Source organism: Echinops telfairi, unplaced genomic scaffold (assembly GCF_000313985.2).
Source record: "Echinops telfairi isolate 266 unplaced genomic scaffold, ASM31398v2 ScPeMD7_2;HRSCAF=8, whole genome shotgun sequence".
In the NCBI taxonomy this organism is placed as follows: Eukaryota; Metazoa; Chordata; class Mammalia; order Afrosoricida; family Tenrecidae; genus Echinops; species Echinops telfairi.
In genome coordinates, this window is record NW_022103898.1 from 35,799,290 (window position 1) to 35,824,068 (window position 24,779).

Sequence of the window (24,779 nt, forward strand, 5' to 3'; positions counted from 1 at the left end):
GATTCATTTCACCCACCCAGCAGCCCTGCCAGGCAGGTAGGCTTATTATCCCCGATTTACAGATGAGAAAGCTGAGGCCAAAACAAGGTTCATGACTTGGACAAGTACGCTCAGCTAGTAAACAGTCCAAGTACTATTCGCATCCAACTACCAACAATCTTCCACTCATTGTCTATTGCAGAAGAATTTCTGCTGAAGAAATTTAGTTTGGCTCACACTAATTACGCAATGATTATAATGTTTTGTTTTAAATGTAATAATGTCTTATGTTTATTTAGAGATCACATGCCAATGTGAGTCCTTAGGAAGTACTTTGAACTCTATTTATTGGATAAATCCAATTTAAGAAGCCATTTGTAGGTCTCAGCTATGAAAACTGACCAGAATCCATACTGATTTAAGAACTCTTAATTAAAAGTATTGTGAATGGGTCTGAGTGTGTCCTAGATGTGTCTTGGTTTTTAAGCTTGGTTTTATTTTGTTAAGTTACTCTAGCGGTTTTGATGCTTACAGCCAAGTGATAGCTACTGGGGAAATTATATATAGATACAGATATATAAACATGTTGTTGCAAGGTGCCATTGAGTAGGCGCTAATCAGCGACCCTGCGCACAACAGAATGAAACAGTGCCCAGGCCCGTGCCATCCTCACGATTGTTCCTGTGCCGGGACTACTGCTGCAGCCACTGTGTCAGCCCATCCCACTGAGGGCCTTCTTCTTTATCACTGCCCTTCCAGTTTACCAAAGACGACGTCCTTCTCCAAAGACTGGTCTCTCCGGACAGTATGTTTAAAGTAGGTGAGAAGTCTTGCCAACCTTGCCTCTAAGGAGCAATCTGGCCCTACTCCTTGCAACACAGATTGGTCTATCCTTTTAGTAGGTCATGGTACTTTCAGTATTCTTCTCTCGTACCACAATTCAAATGCATTGATTCTTCTTCACTGTTAGTTATTCAGTGTCCAACTTTTACATGCATATGATGCTATGGAGAATACTATGGCTTTGGGTTAGGCGTACCTTAGTTCTCAAAGTAACATCCTTGCTTCTCAGTGCTCTATAAAGAGGCCTTGTGCTGCAGGTTTACCTAGTCTTTTGATCTCGACTGCTGTTTCATGAGCGTTGATTGTATATCCAAGCAAGACAAAATTCTTGACAACTTCAAACTTTTCTCCATTTATCATGTTACCTGTTGACAAAGTTGTGAGATTTTAAGTCCTCCTTACATTGAGTTGCAATCCATACTTGTGACTACAATCCTTGAGCTTCATTAGCAAGTGCTTGAAGTGCTCTTCATTTTCAGCAAGCAAGGTTGTGTAATCTGCATATGGAGGTTGTTAATAAGTCTTACTCTAATCCTGATGTCATAATCTTCATATAATCCAGCTTCTCTGCTGATTTTCTCAGCATACAGCAAGAGCAAATATGGTGAGAGGCTACAACCCATACACACACCTTTCCTGATTTTAAACCATGCAGTATTCCCTTATTTCATTCGCACAACTGCCTCTTGATCCAGGTACAAATTTCAATGAGCACGATGAGGTGTTTGGGAATTCCCATTCTTGTCAAGCTTATTCATAGTTTATTATGGTCCACAGTCTAATGTCTTCGCATAATCAATGAAACACAAGTAAACATCTCTCTGGTATTCTCTACGTTGAGCTCAGATCCATCTGGTACCAGCAGTGATAGCCCTCATTCAACATCCTTTCTGAATCTGGCCTGAACCGCTGGCAGGTCTTTTCCAGTGTAGTGCTACAACCATTGTTGGATGATCTTAAACAAAATCCTGCTTGTCTGCAGTATCAATGATGTAGTTCTATAGTTTGAGCATTCTGTTGGGTAACCTTTCTTTCTTGGGCTCAATTACAGATCTCTTCTGGTCAATTGGCCAAGTAGGTATCTTCCAAATTTTAAGGCATAGATGAGTGAGTGTTTCAGCTTTCTGACACATTTCAATGGGTGTTCCATTAATTCCTGGAGCCTTGTTGTTGACTAATGTATTCAGTGCTGTTTGAACTTGTTCCTTCAATACCATTGGCTTTTGCTTCTATGGCACCTCCTGAAATGGTGGACTGTCGTAGTTCTTTTTGGTACAGTGACTCTGTGTACTTTTCTCTTGATGCTTCCTGCATCATTCAATATTTTGCCTACAGAATCTTTTAAAATCGCACTCGGGCTTGAGTTTTTTAAGTTTCAGAAAGACTGAGAGTGTTCTTCCCTTTTCATTTTCTAGTTCTAGGTTTTTGCACATTTTAAATAATGTTTGTCTTTTCGAGCTGCCCTTTGGAATTTTCTATTCAGCTCCTTAACTTCCAATTTTCCTAAATTCATATTTATCATATTCCAAGTTCCTGTCAGAAGATTTTTGCAGGCATTTTTCTTTACTTTAAGTTTGCCCCATCAGCAAATAAAAACCCTGACGCCTCCACTCCCACTCCTATGATTGACTCCCCTTCAAGAAATCATCTCCTCTTCAGTCACATTGCCACATTTCAAGTGCTCTCAGACCTGAGGGGCCCTTCTGCCGGCAGTATCTTCGACAGTATTGTGCTTCCTTTGTTTAGGCTTTCAGTATTTGACAGTGCTTTGAAGCTAAGCCTAAGGAAGGAGCCAAGTCCTTCTTCATGGTCTGTTCTTAAGCTGGAACCTCTGCTGAAACCTGTTCTTTGGGTAACGCTGCTGGCATTTTAAATACCAGTAACATATTTTCCAGCATCACAGCAACACACAAGCCACCACATTATGACAAACTGACAGACGAGTGGTGGATATATATAATAATATATCTAATATAATATTAGTTATTACATATACAAGTTTTATTGGCATATAATTTACAAATCACAATTAAGTAGTTTAACCATATTAAGAAGAGTTACAGTCATTACCACAGTCAATTTTAGAACATTTTCTTCTTTCCTGTACTCATTGTAATTAACTCCCCATTTCCCCCCAATCTCTTCTCTCATACCCTCAAGGAAGCATTAATCTAGTTACTGTTTCTATAGATTTATCTGTTCTGATTGCATTTAATCCAGAAAAACATTAAAAAATCAAAAAACCATAGCAAAGTGAAACAGAAAAGCCTCTATTGTAAAGAAAGCAGAAAATATTAAACTAGAATAAATTTTAAATGAATCAAAAGGAAAATCAGATGATAAGGTATTAAATTTTTAACCTAACTGCATCAGTTTCCGATGCATTCACACCCCTGATCCCTGGACAGGGGATTCACCAGAGAGGCTTAGGCCATGTGTATTTCCCCTTCAGTTTTTTTAAGAGGCCCAAAGCAAAATCACCTCAACGTGATGAAAATTCACGTAGAGCTAAATTTACTTTATGAAGGTTCTCCAAAGGATCGTGAAAATTAGGATATTGTGCTTACACTGATAAAAATGAAATAGTGTTTGGGAGATTGGTGATGACAGTGGTGTTGGTGGTGTTTGTGTGTCTGTTGAAATATATGCATAAACTTTTTTTTTCTTTTTTAAAGTTACATGGAAAACTTTTGGAGACAGAACACCAACTAGGGGAAGCTCATGGTAGGCTAAAGGAGCAGCGACAGCTTACAAGTGAAAAACTGATGGAAAAAGAACAGCTAGTGGCTGATCTGCAACTCAAACTGTCTCGTTTAGAAGAGCAGGTAAACTGGCTACATCGAGTCTGTTTATGTTCACAGCATTATTGATAACTTGATGCACTTCAAATGTTCCCAGGGTTCAGCCATCTTTTCATTGTCCAGAGCTTACTGGGCAGTTCATTTAAATGTAAAGTACCACAATTATCCCTTCCCACTAAAAAACATAGCGTACATCACGGAAATTAAGTCATTTTGTAATAGATATAATCTCTAAAGTTAATAAAAGTAAAAAGAAGACTATTCCTTTAGTTTGGGCAGGAGAACATTTGAAGGTAAATCTCTGTCAGGCTGCTGGAGGAAACGTTTTCTTAGTCAGGAGGCTCAGGTACTGATGGGACAGGAAATGTGAACCCTTGGTGAACGTCAGGAATGATGTATGGCGGGTACATGAAAACACTGAGTCTTTAAAATTAAAACTTACAATTGAATGCTATCCTAATTGAAACAGGGATTGCTAGAAATGGTACCTATAAGATGGTGACAGTTAAAATTGTCATTGCATTATATCTTTCATTGGCATAAACTGAGAACTGAAACATGTATCCTCCGCAACAGAGTTTCTTGGAGGCCTAAAACCCTAGATATGATAGAAATTCCTGTTCTTTTCTAATAAATGATACATAAGATTGATATGGAAAAAATAAAATAAATATGCTCTGGTTTATATTGCTGGTATAAATGCTTTTTATGTAATTGCTTTCTTGGTCATCTGAAGGGGCTTCAAAAGGTTAACAGAAGAATTCCATTATTTTTCAAATTTATTTTTCTGTGAACTTTTTTGAAACCAACTTGGAAGAAGAATTCTCAGAATGTGAGTTTGTTTTTAGAGAATAGTTTCTTCATCATAGAATTAGGATTCTATTAGTATTGAGATTCAGTTTTTTAAAGTTGATCTATATGGTCTGAGTTTAGTTTCTGCACAGCTTTTCAAATTATGAGATTTGAAGTAATGCTTGCTATTTGTGTATGATAGTATTATGCCTCTGAGTTATCAACTTAAAGACTACATTTTCTTTTTTAAGTTAAAGGAAACAGTAACAAATACCACAGAATTGCGGCATCAATTAGAGAAAGCAAAGCAACAGCATCAAGAACAGCAAGCTCTTCAACAAAACACTACGGCAAAACTTCGAGAAGCCCAGGTAAGCATTATTTAAATTACTAGCCTTTCTATAAAACAATTAAATCACTTGATAAAAACAATTTGTGTAGAAAAGGTGGAAGTAGGAAAATCTGACTGGAGAGAGTTTGATAGAGCGAATAGTAGATCGCTCTTTCTAGGGCTTTCATTGCGAAGAATGGCATTGGGCTGCTAACTGTGAGGTTAGCAGTTTGAAACCACCACCTGCTCCGTGGGAGCTCTCTGTTCTGGTAAAGAGTTACAGTCTTGGAAACCTGCAGGGTTAATTCTACCCTGCCCTCTAGGGCCACGGTGAGCCAAAATTGACTTGATGGCAGTGAGTTTTATCACCCATGAGGGTTGTAAAGAAATAGGTGCTAAAGCCAAAGCGGATAATTTGGCACTGGCATTCAGTGACATAGAGTTTCTCATATTCCCGAATTAAATTGATCTATCCAGGCAAAAGCAAAGCTGCAAAACGACAGCCTTCTCCTTCTGATAGGCAGGTTGTTTATAATAACACTAAGGGGAGAAGAAGGACCAAGGGGAATATCCCTCATTCCTTACTGTGAAGTTTCTGTTTTATTCAGTTAGCTTTTTATTTTCTTGAGGAGGAATGATAAGATAGAGAAGACACCAGGAAAAAGTCTCTCATAGGAACATGAAATGATTTCAAACAGTGAAGAGATGTAACCACTATTGTTCTAGGTGTGTGTGTGTATAAAGTCATTCTGATAACATAGAGCTGACCTAACTCAGCACATGGGGGACAGCAGTCATGGAAAATCACATAGAAGTGACTCTCTTAGTCACAAAAGATAGATGTTCTTGGGCAGAAAGATCATGATAGCGAGGAGTTGAAACTAGAGACAAAGGCGCTGAGGTTAGTAGAAACTAAAATTAGATTTTGCTGGAAAGTGCAATGTGAGTTACAGCTGGACGAATATTGCGGTATTTTGACATTGAAGAGCAGAAATATGGTCATGAAAGGGCTGGAAGATAGCCAGGAAGTTATGGTCCATGTAGAATATTTCAGAAAATTTTCAGGTGGAACAATTTCAGATGACTACGATTTTTTGCATGAGTGGTTGAAATGTAGAATGAATGGAGGGAGGTCCATAATTAAGATAATATGAACAATGCGGCCATGCCCTTAATTCTCTCTATATTTTGAATCTTCCAGGAAAGTGGGAAGCAATTGGGATGGAGAGGAACCTAAATCAGGTTTCAAGTCTTCAGTGAACGAGGGATAGGGACTTAGATGATAGCAGCAGAGAGCAGAGGGCAGAGCAAATTAATGGCACACTTTCCAAATCAGCGAAGTGCTTGCATGGGGGAGAGAGGAGTGGCAATGGGCAACCAGGAGAAGACGAACCTTTGCTGTGTGCACACAACAGTGACCTATTGACTGACGTGGGGAAATCAGCATCCAAATGTCAATGACGACAGAAACAGAGTGACTGTTCTGGGAAAATCTTTAGACTTGGAACTGTGGTTCAGAAGATTAGTGGAATATGAGGAAGAGGGATCATTAGTAATAGGAACAGAGGATGAGAGCAAGATGTTAAGTTGCCTTTCATCAATTAGTGATTGAAATGCAGAGGTCTGAGAAGCACTTGAATGTGAATGATCTCAAAAAATTTAATATTGACACAGATCATTGAGCGTTCTAGGCTTCTCTGACTTTCTCTTAGCAAGGTGATGAGGGCTGCTGTCAGGTTTGCAGAGAGACTGTTTAATACTTTGCTCTGGGTAGAAGCTCTTTTAAAAATAATTTTGGGTAGAGGCAAAAGCTGTGTGGTCAGAGAGATGCCTTAAATTTACGAGCATTTTCTACATGGGATCTAGTGCATCATTGCTCTCTGTAACATTAAGACCCTTGATAAAGTAAAAGAAGACAGATTCTTTTATGATTGTGGATTGACATACTGGTCCTATTGGGGAGTTAAAGTGATCCTGTGCTAATGTAATGAGTTAGGATGTAGTGATCATCTTTCTGTTCATTTGATGAATCTTGAGAGGATATGTGTCAGGCACCTTGAAAACATTAGTGACTAATACAGACCAAAGTTCCCAATTTCATGAGCATATGTTCTAGTGGAGAGATGAGGCAGAGGGACGCAGATAACCATGAAAAAATCAATACATCTTTTGGGTTTTAGATGATAAGTGCTATGGGAGGAAAAAAATAATGATGATTGGGGATTGAAAAGGCTGCAAATTTTAATGTTATTGGCCATGGTAGGCTTGACTGAGAAAGTGAAATTTGAGCCAACATGTGAAGGAAAGGAATGAGCCATCTAACTAATTGAGGGAAGATGTTCCCGACATGAGCAGCCATTAGTGCAGGCATAAAGCAAAACCAGAGCAAAGACCCCGAGGTAGGAGTGTCACTGGCACGAGTGAGGAACAGTGAGGAGTCCTCTGTGTCTGAAACAAACAGCAGAGTAGCAGAAGGTGTGGTCCGAGTGTGAGGAGAAAGAAAATGTTAATCGAAGGTTTTCTTTCTCCTTTTTTTTATTGGTTAATTATCTATAATATAGGCTTATATTATTTAAAGTGTATATTTCCTTGAAGTTGCCATGTTAAAATAATAATTACTTTAAAACATAAGAATGAGAGTTTGTTTCAAAATTCATTATTTTTCACTGTAAGCTAGAGAATAAATTTGTTAGGTCTCAGTATTTAAGGCAGTTGCTTTTATTCTTTACAGAATGATTTGGAACAAGTGCTACGTCAAATTGGGGATAAGGACCAAAAGATCCAGAACCTTGAAGCCTTACTACAGAAGAGTAAAGAGAATATTTCCTTACTAGAAAAAGAAAGAGAAGATCTTTATGCAAAAATCCAGGCTGGTGAAGGAGAGACGGCGGTTCTTAACCAGTTACAAGAAAAAAATCACACACTGCAGGAGCAAGTAAGCTTGCAAATGTATTACATTTCTAAAACTTTATTCATCTAAATGAATCTTCATTCTGGCTCTTTTTAGCACTTTAAAATATATGTCAAAGTTTATTAAAGGTTATATTAAAAAACAACAACAGAAACTTTGCTTTTTAAATCATCTTCCCCTATACTCAGTGACATTAATTGTATTCACAATGTTGTTTGATTATCACCACTATTCACTTCCATAAATTTTCATTACCCCAAGCAAAAACTCAGAGTATTTAAAAAATATTTATTATGTGAGCCATTGACTGACTGCTAAGTAAAAACGTCTCCCATCAGCATTGTGCTCCCCGTATTGGGAACCAGAGTGGCAGTAGCAGCTTGAGAGGCAAAATCGGAACCCCAGTGGACGGGCAGTGCGATTACATGAAGGGCCTGGGAACAGCTCAGAAAAGGAGGGTGAGAATGGTCGCACAACTTGAGGAATGTAATCAGGGTCCCTGAATAATCCAGGGTGAAATGGTTTAATTGGCTTTAGTTCAATAACAACGAAGTAAAAATACAATGAATTCACAGATCCAAGAGCCCGAAGGAACTCTTAAGATATGTCAAAGAAAGCGACATAATAGCACATCATAATAAAATTACAAAAAATCAATAAGAGAAAGGTCTTCTAAGAAAGCAGAAAGAAGGACACTGCATATAAAAAAATGCAGAGTAAAATGGTGTCTGTTCAGCTAATGATAAGGTTGTTTACATTAACAAAACCTCAGGGATCTGTAGGAAAATTGGATTTAGCAAGGTTGTAGGATAAAAAGCCAATAGAGAAAGTATATAAAAATAAGTGAAAACAAAATAGAAGATGAAATAAAAATGACCATTTATAGCAGCATGAGAAAACAGCACCTACAGCAATTGATTTAATTAATTTAATTGTGTACCAAATGTGTACTTAAAAAAAAAAGGAAAATATTCTGAGAAAATTTTTTTGTAAATATACCATGCTCCTGGCTGAAAAAAGGGTTAAGATTGTTGATATATTGGCATTTATCCTCCAATACTATAGCAATTCAGAGATACATAATTCAAAATACTGGCTGACTTTTGTATAAAAACTAAAAAACTAGTTTTAAAATTTCTTTGGTAATACAAGGGATCTAGAAGCCCCAAATAAATTTTGAAAATAATAAGATTGAGATCTAGCCATTACTTATTTTAGGACTTTATGTAAAGCTGTAGTAGTCAAAGCCAGGTAATATTTATGTATGAATAAGTATCAGATCCTTGAAATAGAATAGACATTTTTATGGTCAATTGACTTTCTGACAAAGATGCCCAAGTATTTTAGTCATAAAAAATTGTTTTTAATAAGTGATGCGAGGAAAGTTGAATACTACACCCCCCCACACACACACTATAAAAAAATTAACTCAAAATGGATTTTAAACCTGAACATTAAAGTTTAAGCTAGAAAGCCTCCACCCATCACCCCAAAAAGACATGTGAAAATCTTCATGGTCCTGAAGTTGGCAGATTTCTTAGATGGACTGCAAAAATCCCTAATCATAAAAGAAAGTCAAAAAAATAAATTGAATTGCATGTAAATAAGAAAATGTGTGCTCTTAAAAAGATACTGTAAAAGTAAAAGGCATGACAGCCTGGGAGGAAATATTTTCAACACATGTATTTGACAATTGAGACATATCTAGAGTATCTAAGGAACCGTTACTCAGTCACAGTTGTTTTGGATTGAAGATAAGTAGGAGATATTGACTGCAAAAGGAGATACTAAGGAAATATTCTACATTTTTATTCTAGTGATTAAATTAATGTATATACATTTGTCAAATTTCTCCAAGCTGTGCAATTCAAATGAGTATATTGTATTTTATACAAGTAGTAGTTTTATAAAGTGAATTTTACCCATTATAAAATCAGGTTTAAGATATGATTTTGAAATAATGTGTTTACTTATTTTTGGAAAGTAATTTTATTTGAAACATTTTGAGCTGTGTTATCATAGAGCAGTTTAATATACTCACGGTGCTTAAATTTGAACTTTTATCAGAAACAAAAACAAACTCACTGCCTTCGAGTCAATTCCTACTCTTTCTTCTTCTTGTATCATTTGTGACCGTTCTAATTAGTTTCTTTCTTGTGTGATAGGTAACGCAGCTAACAGAAAAGCTAAAGAATCAATCGGAAAGCCACAAGCAAGCCCAGGAGAATTTGCACGATCAGGTGCAGGAGCAGAAGGCCCACCTGAGAGCTGCCGAAGACCGAGTCCTTTCCCTGGAAACCAGTGTCAAGGAATTAAATAGTCAATTGAATGAAAGTAAGGAGAAAGTCGCCCAGCTTGACATACAGGTAATACTGAATTGTGCTATGTAATGCAAGTTTGGTTGGATAAAGCATCATTTTTAAGCCGTAAGATGTTTTAAATCATGGTGCTCTTCTTCCTTTTCGCTTACCATTTCTTGTTTGTGTGTGTGTGCGCGCACGTGCGTGCACACTTTTCTGGAAAATAGTACCTGAGTCCACTGGATCTTTGCTTTCTGTTGCTTTAAGCACTTTTATTGTTTTTATAAGTTTATATTAGCAAATATTATACTGTTAGATTCTCATATTAGCTGGATTTTTGCTTTTACTTTTAAATATTCTTTGAAAGCTTGACTTTAAAAATCTTAATGCGGTGCCATAAAGTATGTAGATTTTTCAGAAACTGATACAGCAGTTTTGACCAATGATCCAGTTATGGAATGTGAATTAAGACAGATTTCTTCTCTATTCTTATCATTGGTTTTCTATTCTATACTATTGTTGAGAAAGTTATATAATATTTCTTAGTCCAATTTTCTAAAAAATAAATTTTGGGGGAAATTATTTCATTAGAAATAAAATACGAAAACATAATACTTACTAGAAATGACAGAAAACCCACATTTCATTTTTTACAAATATAATACTTAATTTCGTGAGTTATAAAATAGCCTTACGTGATGTTGTTGTTCGATGCCATGAGTTGATTAATAAAGAAACATTGCATGGGCCTCAGCCATCCCCACAGTTGTTAGATTTGAACCCAATATTGCAGCTACTGTGTCGATCCAGTTCCTGGGAGTCTTCATCTTTTCAGTGGCTCTTTACATTACCCAGCATAATGTCTTTCCAGGGACTGGTCTCTTATGAAATATGTCCAAAATGTGTAACATGATGTCTTATGCTCACTTGTAAGGAACATTTTGGCAGTACTTCTTTAAAGGCAGATTTGTTTATTTTTCTGGCAGTCATTATACTTTTAAAAATTCTCTGGAATGTTGTCCATAGTTGGTTATGTTCCACATAGTAAAATGTCATTGCATAGTCAAATCAAACACAAGTAAACATCTTTCTACTGTTTTCTGCTTTAGCCAAGATCCATCTGGCATTAGCAGTGGTATCTGTAGTTCCTCATCTTTTTCCAAATCTGGTTTGAATTTCTGGAAGATACCTGGTCAATGTACTGCTCCAATAGTTTTAAAATTATCTCCAGCTAATTTTTATTTGTATATAATATTAACGATATTGTTTGAAATTTTCCACTTTCTGTTCTGTCACCTTTCTTTGGGATGGCCATCGATATGTCTCTCTTCAGTAAGTTAGACAGATATCTGTCTTCCAAATTTCGTGGCCTAGACTAGTGAGTACTTTCAGTGCAGATTGGACTTCTTTCAATATCATTGGTTCTTGAGCAGAGGCCCTCTTCTTGAAATGGATGAATGTTGATCATTTCTTTCTGGTACTGTGCATGTGTGTATCCCTTCTTTTTTGTTGTTGCCTACATCATTTCTATTTTTGCTTTTTTTGGCCCATAGAATCCTTCAGTATTGTATCAAGGCTTCAGCCTTTGTCTTCAGTTCTTTCAGCTTGATCCATGGTGAGCATGCTCTTCCCTTTCTAATTCAAGTCTTCACATTTCATTGTCAGACTTTGAAAATGTCTGTTTAGCTCTTTGACTTCATCATTTCTTCCATTTGCTATAGTTACTATGTGGTCAAGTCCAAGTTTGAGTCTCTGCTGACATCTACTTTGTTTTTTCCCTTCTTTCCTGTAATCTTATGATCTTTAGCTTTCTCAATGTATAATGTATTTGGTGTCATCCTGTAACCTGCTTGGTCTTTGGTCCTTTGTGTTCGGTGCATCAACTTTGTTTATGGGAAGGACTCTAACTTCATGTGGGATATTCTTCAGTAGTACATTAGCTCTCATGAACTTGTTTTAATTTTATTTAACTTCAACCAGACAGCATTATTTAAGATAGATATTGAAATGTCCATTTTGATGATGGATGTGGTACCATTCCTCTTGAAGTTGTCATTACCACATAATGAACCATATGATAGCCTAATTGAAAATGGCCAATTCCAGTCAACTTCAGCTCACCTATTTTGGAACTCTTTATGCATACCATTTCAATTTTGATGACTTTCCAATGTTCAGAATTCATATATTCCACCTTCTGATTATTAATTGATTATTTATTAATTATTAATAAAAAAAGCTGTTTCTTTCCATTCTGAATCATGCCCTGTCAGCAAATGAAGATCTCAAAAGGTTTGCCTCACCCTTGTCAGGGAAATCAACACTCCTCAGAGGAGGCAGCTCTTCTCCAGTCATATTTTGAGTGCATTCTAACCGGAGGGCCTCACCTTTTGTCACTAAATCAGACCATGTTCTGCGACTGTGCATAAGGTTTTCCACGGCCAATTGTTTAGCAGTAGACTGCCTCTTCCTTCCTAATCTGCTCTTTGTTTATAAGCTCCACTGAAACGTTTCCCCTAAGGGTGACCATGCTGATTTGTGAAATACCGATAGTGCAGCTTCCCACATGACAGCAAGATGCGAGCTGCCACAGTTACTAGACACGTGGGGTCTTTCTCATAGAATTTTTCAATATTGCAACTGAAAGGTTGAATGTTTTCCTTAGTTCTCTGTCATACTTTTTGTCTTCTTGAGCACCCTTTGAAATCTTTTGCTCACCTGAACTGTAACATCTCCTCCCTTCATTTTAGCTACTTCATGCGCAGGAACAAATTTTAAACTCCCTTCTGACTTCCATTTTGGGCTTTTCTTTCTTTCTTGTCTTTCTGTGGATCTTTTTTGCTTTCTTTATATAGGTGTTTTGGTTATTAGTGTTCATTTCTTAAATCCATTGTTAATTTACTAATTTGCTTGATGTATTTTTTATGATTTAAAGTGTAGCTAACTCGAGTTTTTGCTTTTAATTCAGGGTAGATCCATGTAGCTTGATGTAATTATTGTGTCTGTGAAAATGTCAATATTTAGTTTTTGAAAATAGATTCTTTGAATTTTTCCATTTGTGTATGAAATTCTTCATTCCATGTAAACCTTGGATTTCTAACATTTATCCACAATTTATTCAACCAGATAAATGAGTGCTCACTTTTCACCCTTCCCTGAAGATACGTTGTTGCAAATTTGCACTTATTTTTAATTTTTGAGATGAGTTTTGCTAAAGCTATTTTAACACTTAAAAGCATTGGTTTACATAAAAGACAAATGTTTATGCTTATTTGATTTGTTTAATGTTTATTGTTGAAAGCTTTGAATTTTCAATGTGTCATTTCCTGACCTTTGATAAACTTCAAAAGTTAAACCTTTTATGTTAGAGGTTATCAGGGAATACTGAATCACCGAGGAGTTTCAGTTTCAATTTGTTAGGTAGGGATGTTTTGTGTTCTGGATTTCTAGAAGTCTTGATTATTTTTGGAGCCATTATTTCCTTTGGCCTGGCCATTTAATTTAACATGAGAGTAGGCAATCTTCAGATAGCCATGTATAGTGGCCTTTTTGAATAAAATTGATTCCTTCTTTTCTTAGCAAGAGTATGACAGTGTTTTCATGCCAGGTAGGAACCTTTTTTCATCATTTATCCAAACATCAGTAGGAGTCTTATCTACCCATTCCTTTTTTGATGTTTGCACATGCATGTTTTTTAGTTGTCTAAATGTTTGTTATTGCCAAGGGTATTAACGTCTTCAATTATTTGGTAATAAAAAATAGTATGTATATTCAAGCAAGAAGCCATAAACAACTAAATATGAATTAAATAACATGTATGTTTTGTTACAGATTAAAGCCAAAACTGAATTATTGCTATCAGCAGAAGCAGCAAAAGCTGCTCAAAGAGCAGACCTTCAGAATCATTTGGACACAGCTCAGAATGCATTACAAGATAAACAGCAGGTGGGGAACCTGATGCAATTTCATGCAGTGCTTGGTAGATAAATTAATGGCAAATTTATATGAAAACATACTTGGCTTTATCTAATCCTGTGATGACTTACCGCATAACTTTTCCCATTGTTCACCAGTAGTTAGTAACAGATGCAGGAGTCAGGCAAATGGAATGAACAATAGTCAGCATTGTTGTGGTAGAGAAAGTCTCTGAGGTGAAGCTTTCCTGGATGTTTCTCTCCTAAAGCTTTGGGTAATTTTCTCAAAACAGTCTCAGAGGCAGATATTATTATTCCTTAGTCCTCCAGGAAGTCAATAAGCCTCATCATAAATAAACCTGAGCATATTCTCCCCCAAATCAATAGACCTTGAGTCTCCCCCTCAACCCCACTCCTAAACTGTTGTCATGACCTTTGTTCTTGAACCAGTGTGCTTTTGCTTTGACCTGGACCACTTTTACCTTTTGGTATAGCCATTATTTAGATTGTGCTCTGATATTTGGATTGTACTGGTAAAGATATGTTTCATCTCTTGTGACATTTCTTCTAAGAAATGTTTCAGGAGCCTGATCCCGGTTGTTTAAAATTTCCATAGAAAGTTCTACTCATGCCTGCAGCTGATGGGCACAAGGGGCTTGGCATCCAGTGAGGAGAAAGCTTGTTCAACTTTAATTTTCAGTAAGAATTGTGCAAGCAGCATCATTTATTATATAAGGAATAGTAGCAGATACTCCTTTAATTTTTCAACAATACAGAAGTATATCAATTTATGAAAAGATGGATGGACACCAGATAATCATTAGATTAGTTATTACTGAAGATTTGTTTCTTTCATATGACACACAGTTGAAAGCAGACCATAAAGGGAACACCATAGATTTGTAGAATATATAAGCACTAACTGGTGTAATTGACTTAACTTTCTATGAGATGTATAAAATACAGTAGTGTAACAACTGTTGACTGCAACACAAAATAAAATGCTGAGTCAAGAACGACTTTCTTATGCTTCTGCTTAACGCCAATATCCGCATCCCATGCTTGTGGGATCACACCGTAAATGCCATTAAATCCATCAGGAAAGTATTCTCTAAACGTGTGATCAGAGTCAAACTATTTCAAATGTTATAAAAATAACCACATTAAAGTTCAAAAATGTATCTGTTGAAACATTAGTAACAAAAAATTAAGGCAGATAGCTTTAATGATGAAATGTTTTTCTGAAGTATGACTAATGAAGGGTTAATAGCCTCGAAACTTAAAATTCTTTAACATGAGAAAAAAGTAGCCCTTGTTCAAGGTCATTAATAACCAATTGCAAATTAAAAGCCTAACGAGATACTTTCTGAAAACACTCTCAGAGGCAGATCTTATCGTTCTCAGTCCTCCTGAAAGGCATTCAGCCTTTCCCCTGGAGAAGTAGGGTGTGTTGGAGAGAATGTGAAGAAATCCATCCCTTTGAAACATTACCACTTGTAGTATAAATTAATTCATCCTTTTTATACAGGGGGACTGTTCGGCAACATATTTCAAACACCCCAGACTTTTTCACATTCTTTAGTTCCCTCTGCATCTCTTATTCTAAGGGAATATCCTTAGCTTTTTGCTACGTCTCTGCTAATAAACGCATAAAGTTTAGTAGTTGGTACTTCTAAAATGGGAGATTTGGCTAACGGATGAATTATTTCATGATTTTACAAAATATGGAAAATCTTAAAAGTTTTGAGATACTTCATTATATAAAAGCAACAAAGAAATGTAAAGTGAAAGTCTGTTGTTTTTTTTTTAAGAGATTGGAGAAAAATGTAAACTAACCCATAGGGAAGACTGGAAGCAAAATAATAAAAATAATAACAGTTATAATCTAGGTGGTAGACATGCTAGTAATTTTTATTTTGTTCTTTTTGTGCAACTGGATAATCCAAATGAATTGGATAATTCTAATAAAATATTTTAAAATGGTATTCTGAACATTGAATACTCTATATAAAAGTGTTATTTCACTATTAGCCTATTTATTACAATTTTGACCCCTAAAAATAACTTTTCTTAGAAAAACATTGAAAAGTTATAAAATTTTTATGCGAGGTCATGTTTCATGTGGAGCAGCTGGTGAATTTGACCCACCCACCTGGTGGTTATAGCTACTGACCATGGACCATTGCATTATCTGGGCTCACCTAGGTTTTATGTGGGTGTATGTGTTCCTATAGCCTCGACAGACACGTAAGTTTTCTGAGGTTTTACCCTCAAATAGTTTGTCAGATAAAATCAGGGTATTCACTTTTACTTGGAATGAATATTTGGGTACTAAATTAAAATAAGCCTTACTAACGTTTTCTTCAATTATACTTTTCTATAGGAGTTAAACAAGATCACTACTCAATTGGATCAGGTAACGACAAAGTTTCAGGAGAAGCAAGAACATTGCAATCAGCTGGAGAGTCATCTTAAAGAATACAGAGAGAAACATCTCTGTTTAGAGCAGGAAACAGAAAAACTAGAGGGCCAGATTAAGGTTTGTATAAAACGTTGAACTTAGCCTGATTTTCTCCTGTCGTAGAAGTGAAAGCTGAGAGCCTAGATGTAATTAATGATTTTTGATTTATCAAGAAAGATTACAGTTATGCAATAAAATTATATTACAGTGAACCCTCGCCACTTCGCGCTTCGACTTCCGCGGCTTCACTCTATCGCGGTTTTTGCTTAACAGCGCATGCTCTGTCATTACTGCCACTGATTGGCTCATACTGTACACGCTTGATGCCATAAATAATATAATAAATAATAAATGATCATTGTAACGTCCAAAATGTTTTACTGTATTTTCCCTTTTTCGTTTAATAAATTGGGTAATACGAGTGTAATGGTGACTAAAGGGTGTTTTTTCGTGTCCTCTATGCTCTAACTACGAAAATATTTGATTTACAAATAAGGAATCGTACTTGGCGGAATTTCATTTATCACGGTAGGGTCTAGAACCGGTTAACCGCGATAAACGAGGGTTCACTGTACTTGTGATTCCTGATGGCACATTTAAAAAATGCCATCTTTGACATTTTATTTATGCATTAATCTGTTGTTCTTACAAATCATATTGAGCATATATACTAGTTTTGTGTATTATGTAACTATTCCAAAGGGACACCCATCCAGGGATCTACTCTGTGATTGCCGAGAACTGACGATGTTATTATTATCAAGTATTCTCAGTTTCTTTGTTCTTCCACTTCTTATGCTATTACTTCAGCAGATTTCAGACGTGGTAGACATTTTCCTTTACAAACTATACATTTGTAATATTTAAATTTTGCCTTTAAATAAATAGTAAGTGTAGGTCATCATAATTGTGTGTTTTTTAACTACAACTCTAACCCGAAGGGTTGGTTTACTAAAAAGGTTAAATGATAATTAGATATATCAGAGAATGATTCAACCCTGAGTCTTTTAAAATGGAACTCCTATTGTTTGTAAGCCAATTAACAAGTAATTCAGTTGTGGTAGTAGAAAGAATAAAAATAATAAAGTTTGATTCTCTGCTCCAGTTAAAAAATTTATCAAGTTACCATTGAAATGTGCACGCATGTGTGTATTGAGACTTTTAAAAGTTCATAAAAATGGAATTAAAAGATAATTATTTGAAAATTCCTATTCTGTAGGGCAGTATTGTTTGCTAATCACTGCCTCCTCTAGCATATATTTTTAGTAAATATACTGTTATTTTTAAAAAATAAAGCAGCATGGGAGATCATTTTTTCAGCATAGCAGTGTGTATTCGTATGAAAATACCTCTGGGGCAGAGGTAGTGGGTACACAAAAGCAGAAGGCACAAATTACTAATGTGTGTGTATGTGTTAATCGAAGGACTGTATTGCAACTCCATTCTAGTTTTGAACATATATAATATCAATATTATTAACTGTTACCATAAAGAGTAATCTGTTTTAAGTAAGCACAAATGTGTGAACCTGTTACTTATTTTGTACTTGAGGTAATGCCTTTTATTCTTATTTTTGCTTTTTTTGCTGTGTTTTAAATTTATTTTGTTAATCAGAGTTAATTTTTATACACACTTAGTGACTGATTATCATGTTTAAGGTCTAATTCTTAAGTCCTCTGAAATATTCCAAGTAGCCCTGCTACTCAGTAATGGTTTCAGGGTGTATTTTTTATTGTCATAAATATTTTATGGCTATTTTTGGGGTGTCAGCATCTATTGATGTATAAGGAAAGATGACATGGTATTTAATAATAGATAATACTAGCATTCAAATGACTAATATACTATATATATTTTATAGAAACTAGAAGCTGATATTGTTGAACTTAAAACAAGCAAGGAGCAAGCTTTGCAAGATCTACAGCAGCACAGGCAGCTGAGTGCAGACTTAGAGCTCCGAGCCACAGAACTCAGTAAGCAACTTGAAATGGAGAAGGAAATGTAAGCTAACTTACTTTGCTTGTAAGTTGGGGGTAGGTGGGAGTATACACTAAGTATTAAAATAATTTTATTCGGTATCACACTGCTTCAAGATTTACTAAATAATGCTGTTGATTGTGTAAACTGCTGATGTTAATGGGAATTTAAGAATAAAACCATGATAAAAGAGTTGAAGTTAATTTATCTAGAGAGAATTGAAAAATTGAATTTCTGTCATCTACTCAATAGTAATTCGATACTTGTGTTATGTTATATGTGAACAAAAGAAAGTTTTACTTCTTGTACAATCTGTAAGCCTTTTGTGCCCTTTCTTTACTTATTGCTGGCTGGGGATTGCCAGTAAAATTTTGAAAGAAAATTGTAATAGTGGACAGCTTGTAGTGTTCCAATGTTATTTCGGGAACATTAAACATTTTATCACTAAGTATGCACCTAGCTATAAATTTTTCCTAAATTCCCTTTGTGGTAAGGACATTCTCTTATACAGAGTTTATTTTAAATCATCTCCAGGTCTTGATTTTATCAACTTTTTTTCTGATCTATTGATAGGATCATATACTTCTTTTTTATTTTGTTAATATGCTGAATTACATTGATTGATTATCAAATATCAAGCCAATCTTGCTTTCCTGTGTTAAATTTCATTTGGTTCTGATTTATTCTTTTCATATATTGCTGGATTTTATTTGATAATACTTAACTTTCATATATTCATTAGGGCTATTTGTAATTTTTAAAAATATCATTTTCAACTTTTAGTGTTAGGAATATTGTAGATTTAGAAAGGAATTGAGAAGTATCTACTTTTTGAATACTTTCTAAAGCATTTGCACGAGATTTGTGTTATTTATCTTAAATGTTTGATGGTGTTCACTGGTGAACCATCTGGAAATGGAGTTCTCTCTCTGAGTTACTTCTTAACTTTGAGTTCAGTTTATTAAATAGATGTGGGGCTATTCTGAATTTCTATGTTTTTCTTGACTCCATATTAGTTATTTGTGTTTTTCAAAGTATTTTCCCATTTTATCTAACTCTTAGTCATAATATATATAAGGTTTTATGATCCATAGTGATATCTCCTTTTTCATTTATAGTAGTAATATTTTTCCATTTTTCCTGATAAGTTTAATTAGAAATTAGTTTCATCAATCTTTTATACTACATCTTTATTTAGGAGCTTTTGTTTGTCAGTTTCCTATTTTATTTACTTTTCCTCCTTATCATTGCTTTTGTTAGCTCTATGTTGGGATTACTCTTCTTTTTATACTTTATGAAGTATTTCTTGTGGATGGTTTACCTTTTGCAGTATGGGTTACATTTTCTTAATCCACTCCTATACATGTCAAACTTCTGGCACATGGGTAATTAATCTTAATGAAATCAGTATATTATTTTTCAACAGATCTAATAAAGTATTTTATCAGTGTTTCTTCTATAGTTTTACTAAGATAATGTGCTGAAAAACTCAGCTTTTACATAAGTATATAGGGTATATTGCCATCATTCTTTTCTAGACATTTACTTTCTATTGAGCCTTTGGGATCAGCTCCTCTTCCCCACCCCACCCCTCGCCACCCCTAGGTAGACTATGGATTGTTATTATTTTCATATCTCACACCAACTGCTCTCTCCCTTCTCCTCTGGTTTCTGTTGTTCTTCCCCCTGAATGGGGGCTGTGTGGTGATGTGCCATTCGTTGCGATCAGTCCCTTTTCCTCCCCACCTCTCCCCCCTTCCTCCTACACTTTTGGTATCGCTGTTCCCATTCCTGTTCCTGGGTTCCGTGTGTCGTGAGCTTTATCTCTGGCCTATACCTATGTACATGCTCCTGTCTAGTTCAGAGTGGGAAGCAGCGATGGGGTCATGATATTAGGGGGTGAGGAGGCCTCAAGGGATCAGGGCTATATTGCATGATCCATCAGTGCTCTACTGCACCCTGATTGACTCATCCCCTCCTTGCCACCCCTCTGTGGGGCGATGCTCCATTGTCCACAGATGGACTTTGGGTCTCCACTCCAACCCCACTCTTTCTCACCAACACGTTTTTGTTTGTTTGTTGCTTGTTATGAATCTTTTGATGCCCGCTGTCTGGTCCTGATGAAACCTCATGATCTCACCAGCTGGTGTGCTTCTTCCATCTGAACTTGTTGCTTCATTGTTAGATGGCCACTTGTTTAACTTCAAGCCTTTAAGACCCCAGACGCTATATCTTTTAATAGCCAGGCACCATCCTCTGTCTTTACCACATCTGCTTATGCACCCATTTTGGTTTCCGCGATTGTGTTGGGGGGCAGGGCAGAGGTTTGTTAGAACAAAATATTCTTGTATTGATGGAGAGTATGAGCTGAGGTCCAATGCCTATCTGCAGCCTCAGTGTATTGCCTTATAAATATATGTACATAGGCCAATACCTCTATTTTTATGGATTAATGTATTTACATGAGTACATACCTCTGTTAATACCTCTATAGCTTTGCTTTCTAAAGCTTTCCTGTTTCCTTTTGCCTCCTTCTGCCCCACTATCATGTTCCCCCTTTTTCCACCTCTTAGGGCTTCCTCTCAGCTAGATTGGGGTTGAGGATTTCTACACCCTCCTAGATATTGGTTTCAGTTCCCTAGTTGGTCCCCTGTCCATGACCTCGTCCATTCACTGTACCCTTCTCCCTGCCTCCTTCTTCCCCCAAAGCCTAAACTGGAGTTATTTTTACTTTTTCATTATACACGAATATTTAAAAAATCAATAATTTCTTACTAGTTTTAATTGGAATTTAGGAAAAATAAATGATGTAATTTTAAAACATGATATCTTCTGTATTAGGGTATCCAGTACAAAGGTGGATCTACAGAAAAAATCTGAAGCCCTTGAAAATGGTAAGCACATGCTTACCAAGCAAGAGGAAGAGAAAACAAAGCTTAAACAGGAAATTGAAAATATAAATCAAGATGCAAAGATGCAGCACAAAGAATTGAATAACAGAATTCAAGCAGCAGTAACAGAACTGCAAAATATGAAGACAGAAAAAGAAACTCTAATGACTGAACTTTCTGCAACCAAAGAGAAATTATCCAAAGTTTCTGATTCTTTGAAAAACTCCAAAAGTGAACGTGAGAAGGAAAGTCAGAAAGGAAAAGCTGTTATATTGGAATTGGTGCGTTGTTTACGTTTACTTTCTCAGGAAGAAGTGATTATTTAAAATTCACTGATTTTTCTGCCTAGTGCACTGTCAATTTTTAATCCTTCATTTAAAAGATATAAAATAGTTTTTAAAAATAAGGAATTAGAATTAACATGAGGGAAAGATAGCTCAAGAAATTGACAGACACATGTATATAGTTGTATTATGTATGGATATATGAGTGGGCTTAAAAAAGTCCATTTAAAATGCAATTAAAAGCTAATGGAGTTTTTATACAAATTTTTTTGAATCCCCTTGTACACTTTATTATTAAGGCCAGGGACATGGTGACTTGCATTTAGCAGTCTTCTTCTATTATTGACATGCTAGATTTAGAAGGGACTGCAGTCCACAGAGAATAAAACTACTGTTTATTGAAATATTCAGTTGTGTGCAGGTGTGTGGAAAGACTAGAACGGTCTTGATAACTTAACTCCACTACTATCATCTCGGATTCTTCATTGAATATTATAAAATCCTGTATAATACTATATCTTAGAGATAACATACAGCATGTATAAAATTTTAGAGAAAAAAATGGCAATCTCAGAAACTAAATGGGGAAATTTTAAAATTGGGAATAGCACAGAGTAACAACAAAAATACAACTCTTCTCTCAATATAAAGATCAATGACTTCACTACACAGAAGTTTAAAGTAAATAATTTGGATTTGAAGAAAGGCATCTTCTGCCAGTGCATCTTCCCTCTTGAGTTATATGGGCTTTCAAACAATTATTGTTTTAATACTCCTTTTTATAATCTTACTTCCATTTTTGTGAACTGCACTGCTCTACTTTTAATTTACCATCAAGTTAATTTTAATTAACTTTGCGACATAAGAATGTGATTTCCTATTCTAAAATATTTTTAGTAGAACACTTTGAAAGCCACATTTAAAAAATTTTAGATTCCTAAACTATCGTACACCGCTCTGTCTGAGTGTGCTCTGTTGGTGTCTGTACTGTCAGCTTGGTGCTCTAGTCGTCAGCCCCTGAGAGAGCCATAGCCTGGAACCGTTGCGCTTTTCTTTCTGTGGCAGAAAGTGGGTGGGTGGTGGAAACGCTTGGTCTTTGGCTGTCTCTTGCACTTTGCTTTGTAATATTTTTATTACTGAAATGGGTGACCTATGCTGTCTTAGCTCATAAGTGGCTATAGTTTATTTCCTTGCATAGGTACCAGTAAACATAAATAATAAAGTTCTTAAACTTGCAATACAAATTCCTGTGTAATAGTCTCCTCTTTTTAAAGGAAAAATCTTGCAGAGAATTGAAGCATCAACTTCAAGTACAGACAGAAAGTACTCTTAAAGAACAGAATGAACTGAAAAAGTCACTTGAAAATGAGAAGGAGGTACCCTTTTCTTTTTCTGTAATGTAAAATATAGAATTGTATACTTTGAAATTATGGTTACATTGTACTTAGGTCAAAGAAAAGTGTATTTCTCTGAAATGACATGGAGAACATAGCTTAAAATTGTGTTTTGTGCTCTATCTACTACTATAAAAATGTAAGCTAGTTTTTTTATGGAAAAAAGATAAGTAATGGAATATAATTAATAAGGGTAGAAAAGTGAGTCAACTAACTCTCAAGTTATCATTAGGTAATCTGTCTTAAGCAGTATTGTATGCTTGAGAAACAATACTTTGCTATTGAAATCACCTTTCTCTAGGACGCTTTAACTCTTGGATATTTATATTAATAGTAAATTTAATAACAGTTATATAACAATTAAGAGACATTTCTATGGTTAGTGCTTTTATTCATGTCCAGCAAAAGTAAATACACAGGAAACAAATAAATATATGGATATATGTATGGTTGTTATTCTCTGTGTATTATATTATTGGGAAACTTGAATATAGGCATGTAGTTTTCAAGAAATTTGATTTGGCAGCACAGCAAAACCTAATCTTGGCAAGTGTTTGAACCATCTTTGACATAAGTACAATTTGATATGATTATTTTTTGATTGTTGATTGAAAGAAGTCGTCTGTGCTGTAGATAGCCAGATCTGTAAACGGAGATAATACGAAAAGCCCAGGCACCAAAGTCCGATTGTTCAGATTCACATCCTGGCTGTGCTACTTGTTATGCAGTCGGTTTCGCCTTGTCTTGGGTCAGAAGCCCTGGTGGCATAGTGGTTACTCATTCAGCTGTGAGCTGCAAGGCCAGCATTTCTTACCTACCAGCCACTGCATGGGGAAAAGACGCTCTTGTCTCAGAAATGCACAGGGAAGTTCTACCCTGTCCTATAGGATCGCAATGAGCCAGCATTGACTAATTTCACTGTGCTTAAAAATGGGGCTAATTATGTAATCTCTACATAGAGTTATTTTGAGAAATACACGGCTTACTTTGTTCAAGTGGATTAGAATCCTATAACAAAGTAAGTGCACAAAAATCCATATGTAATACTGAAGCTTTCCAACAAGTCACTGAGGATGGCCAGATGCAATGACTCATGGGTGAAACACGGCTCTGGCCGCAAGGGGAGGAAATAGCTGTAGCCCACCTTGGCCTCAAGATCTCAGTGTGCCCTCTGTGTGACATCTGATTTTGAACAGAAATGCATTCTGGTGCATTGCAGCAATAAAGTACTAGCAAAATATCCACAGATCTCTAAACGAGCTAACTAGTGTGCAGTGTGTTTGTCAAAAATGAATTTTTGCTTAATGTTAATATGGAGCTACTTTTTGATAACCTGGGGCAGTAGGTTCAGTAGTATCTTGAATATTCATATAAAAAATAGATATTCTGGTAAATTAGAAATTGTGCTATATATCCATTTTCTGTGATAGAAAGAAATACTAGTGTAATTCCTTTTAAGTTCTATTCAAATATATGTTTATAAGTTTAAAAAGAAGGTAGGAAAGTGCATTAAACAAATACTTGAAGATTAAGTCAACATGTTATTTAATATTGAATGATGTCACTTGTGAGGGGATTTTTTTCTCTCTTTTGTTTAGTATTGTATACCTCAGTAGTTTCAACATGCCTGCCATGTAGTAGGTGATCAATAAATATTTGACTGAATAAATGACTGCCAGACTGCTTTTGTTTTCTTTCAGACATCTCGTCATTTGAAGTTGGAGCTTAATTCGATGCAAGGACAAATTGTACAGGCCCAAAATACATTGAAACAAAAGGAAAAAGGAGAGCAACAACTTCAGGGGACCCTGAGTGAACTAAAGCAGCTGACCGAACAGAAGAACGAGCAGATTGAAGCACTGCGAGGAGAAGTCAGAACTGGTCTTGCGCAGAAGGTAGTT

The 24,779-nt window shown here is 35.7% G+C and overlaps 1 protein-coding gene across 1 annotated transcript in view; it reads left to right on the plus strand.

Moving 5' to 3' along the window:
* Window positions 1-24,779, plus strand: part of EEA1 (early endosome antigen 1) — a 142,656-nt gene that overhangs the window by 86,078 nt on the left and 31,799 nt on the right. Inside the window, exons 10-19 of the mRNA XM_045291423.1 lie at window positions 3,498-3,647; window positions 4,667-4,786; window positions 7,478-7,681; window positions 9,823-10,023; window positions 13,789-13,902; window positions 16,255-16,410; window positions 18,194-18,333; window positions 21,151-21,481; window positions 22,759-22,860; window positions 24,579-24,773. Of these exons, the coding sequence (XP_045147358.1) occupies window positions 3,498-3,647; window positions 4,667-4,786; window positions 7,478-7,681; window positions 9,823-10,023; window positions 13,789-13,902; window positions 16,255-16,410; window positions 18,194-18,333; window positions 21,151-21,481; window positions 22,759-22,860; window positions 24,579-24,773 (1,713 nt within the window). The remainder of the gene's footprint in view (window positions 1-3,497; window positions 3,648-4,666; window positions 4,787-7,477; window positions 7,682-9,822; window positions 10,024-13,788; window positions 13,903-16,254; window positions 16,411-18,193; window positions 18,334-21,150; window positions 21,482-22,758; window positions 22,861-24,578; window positions 24,774-24,779) is intronic.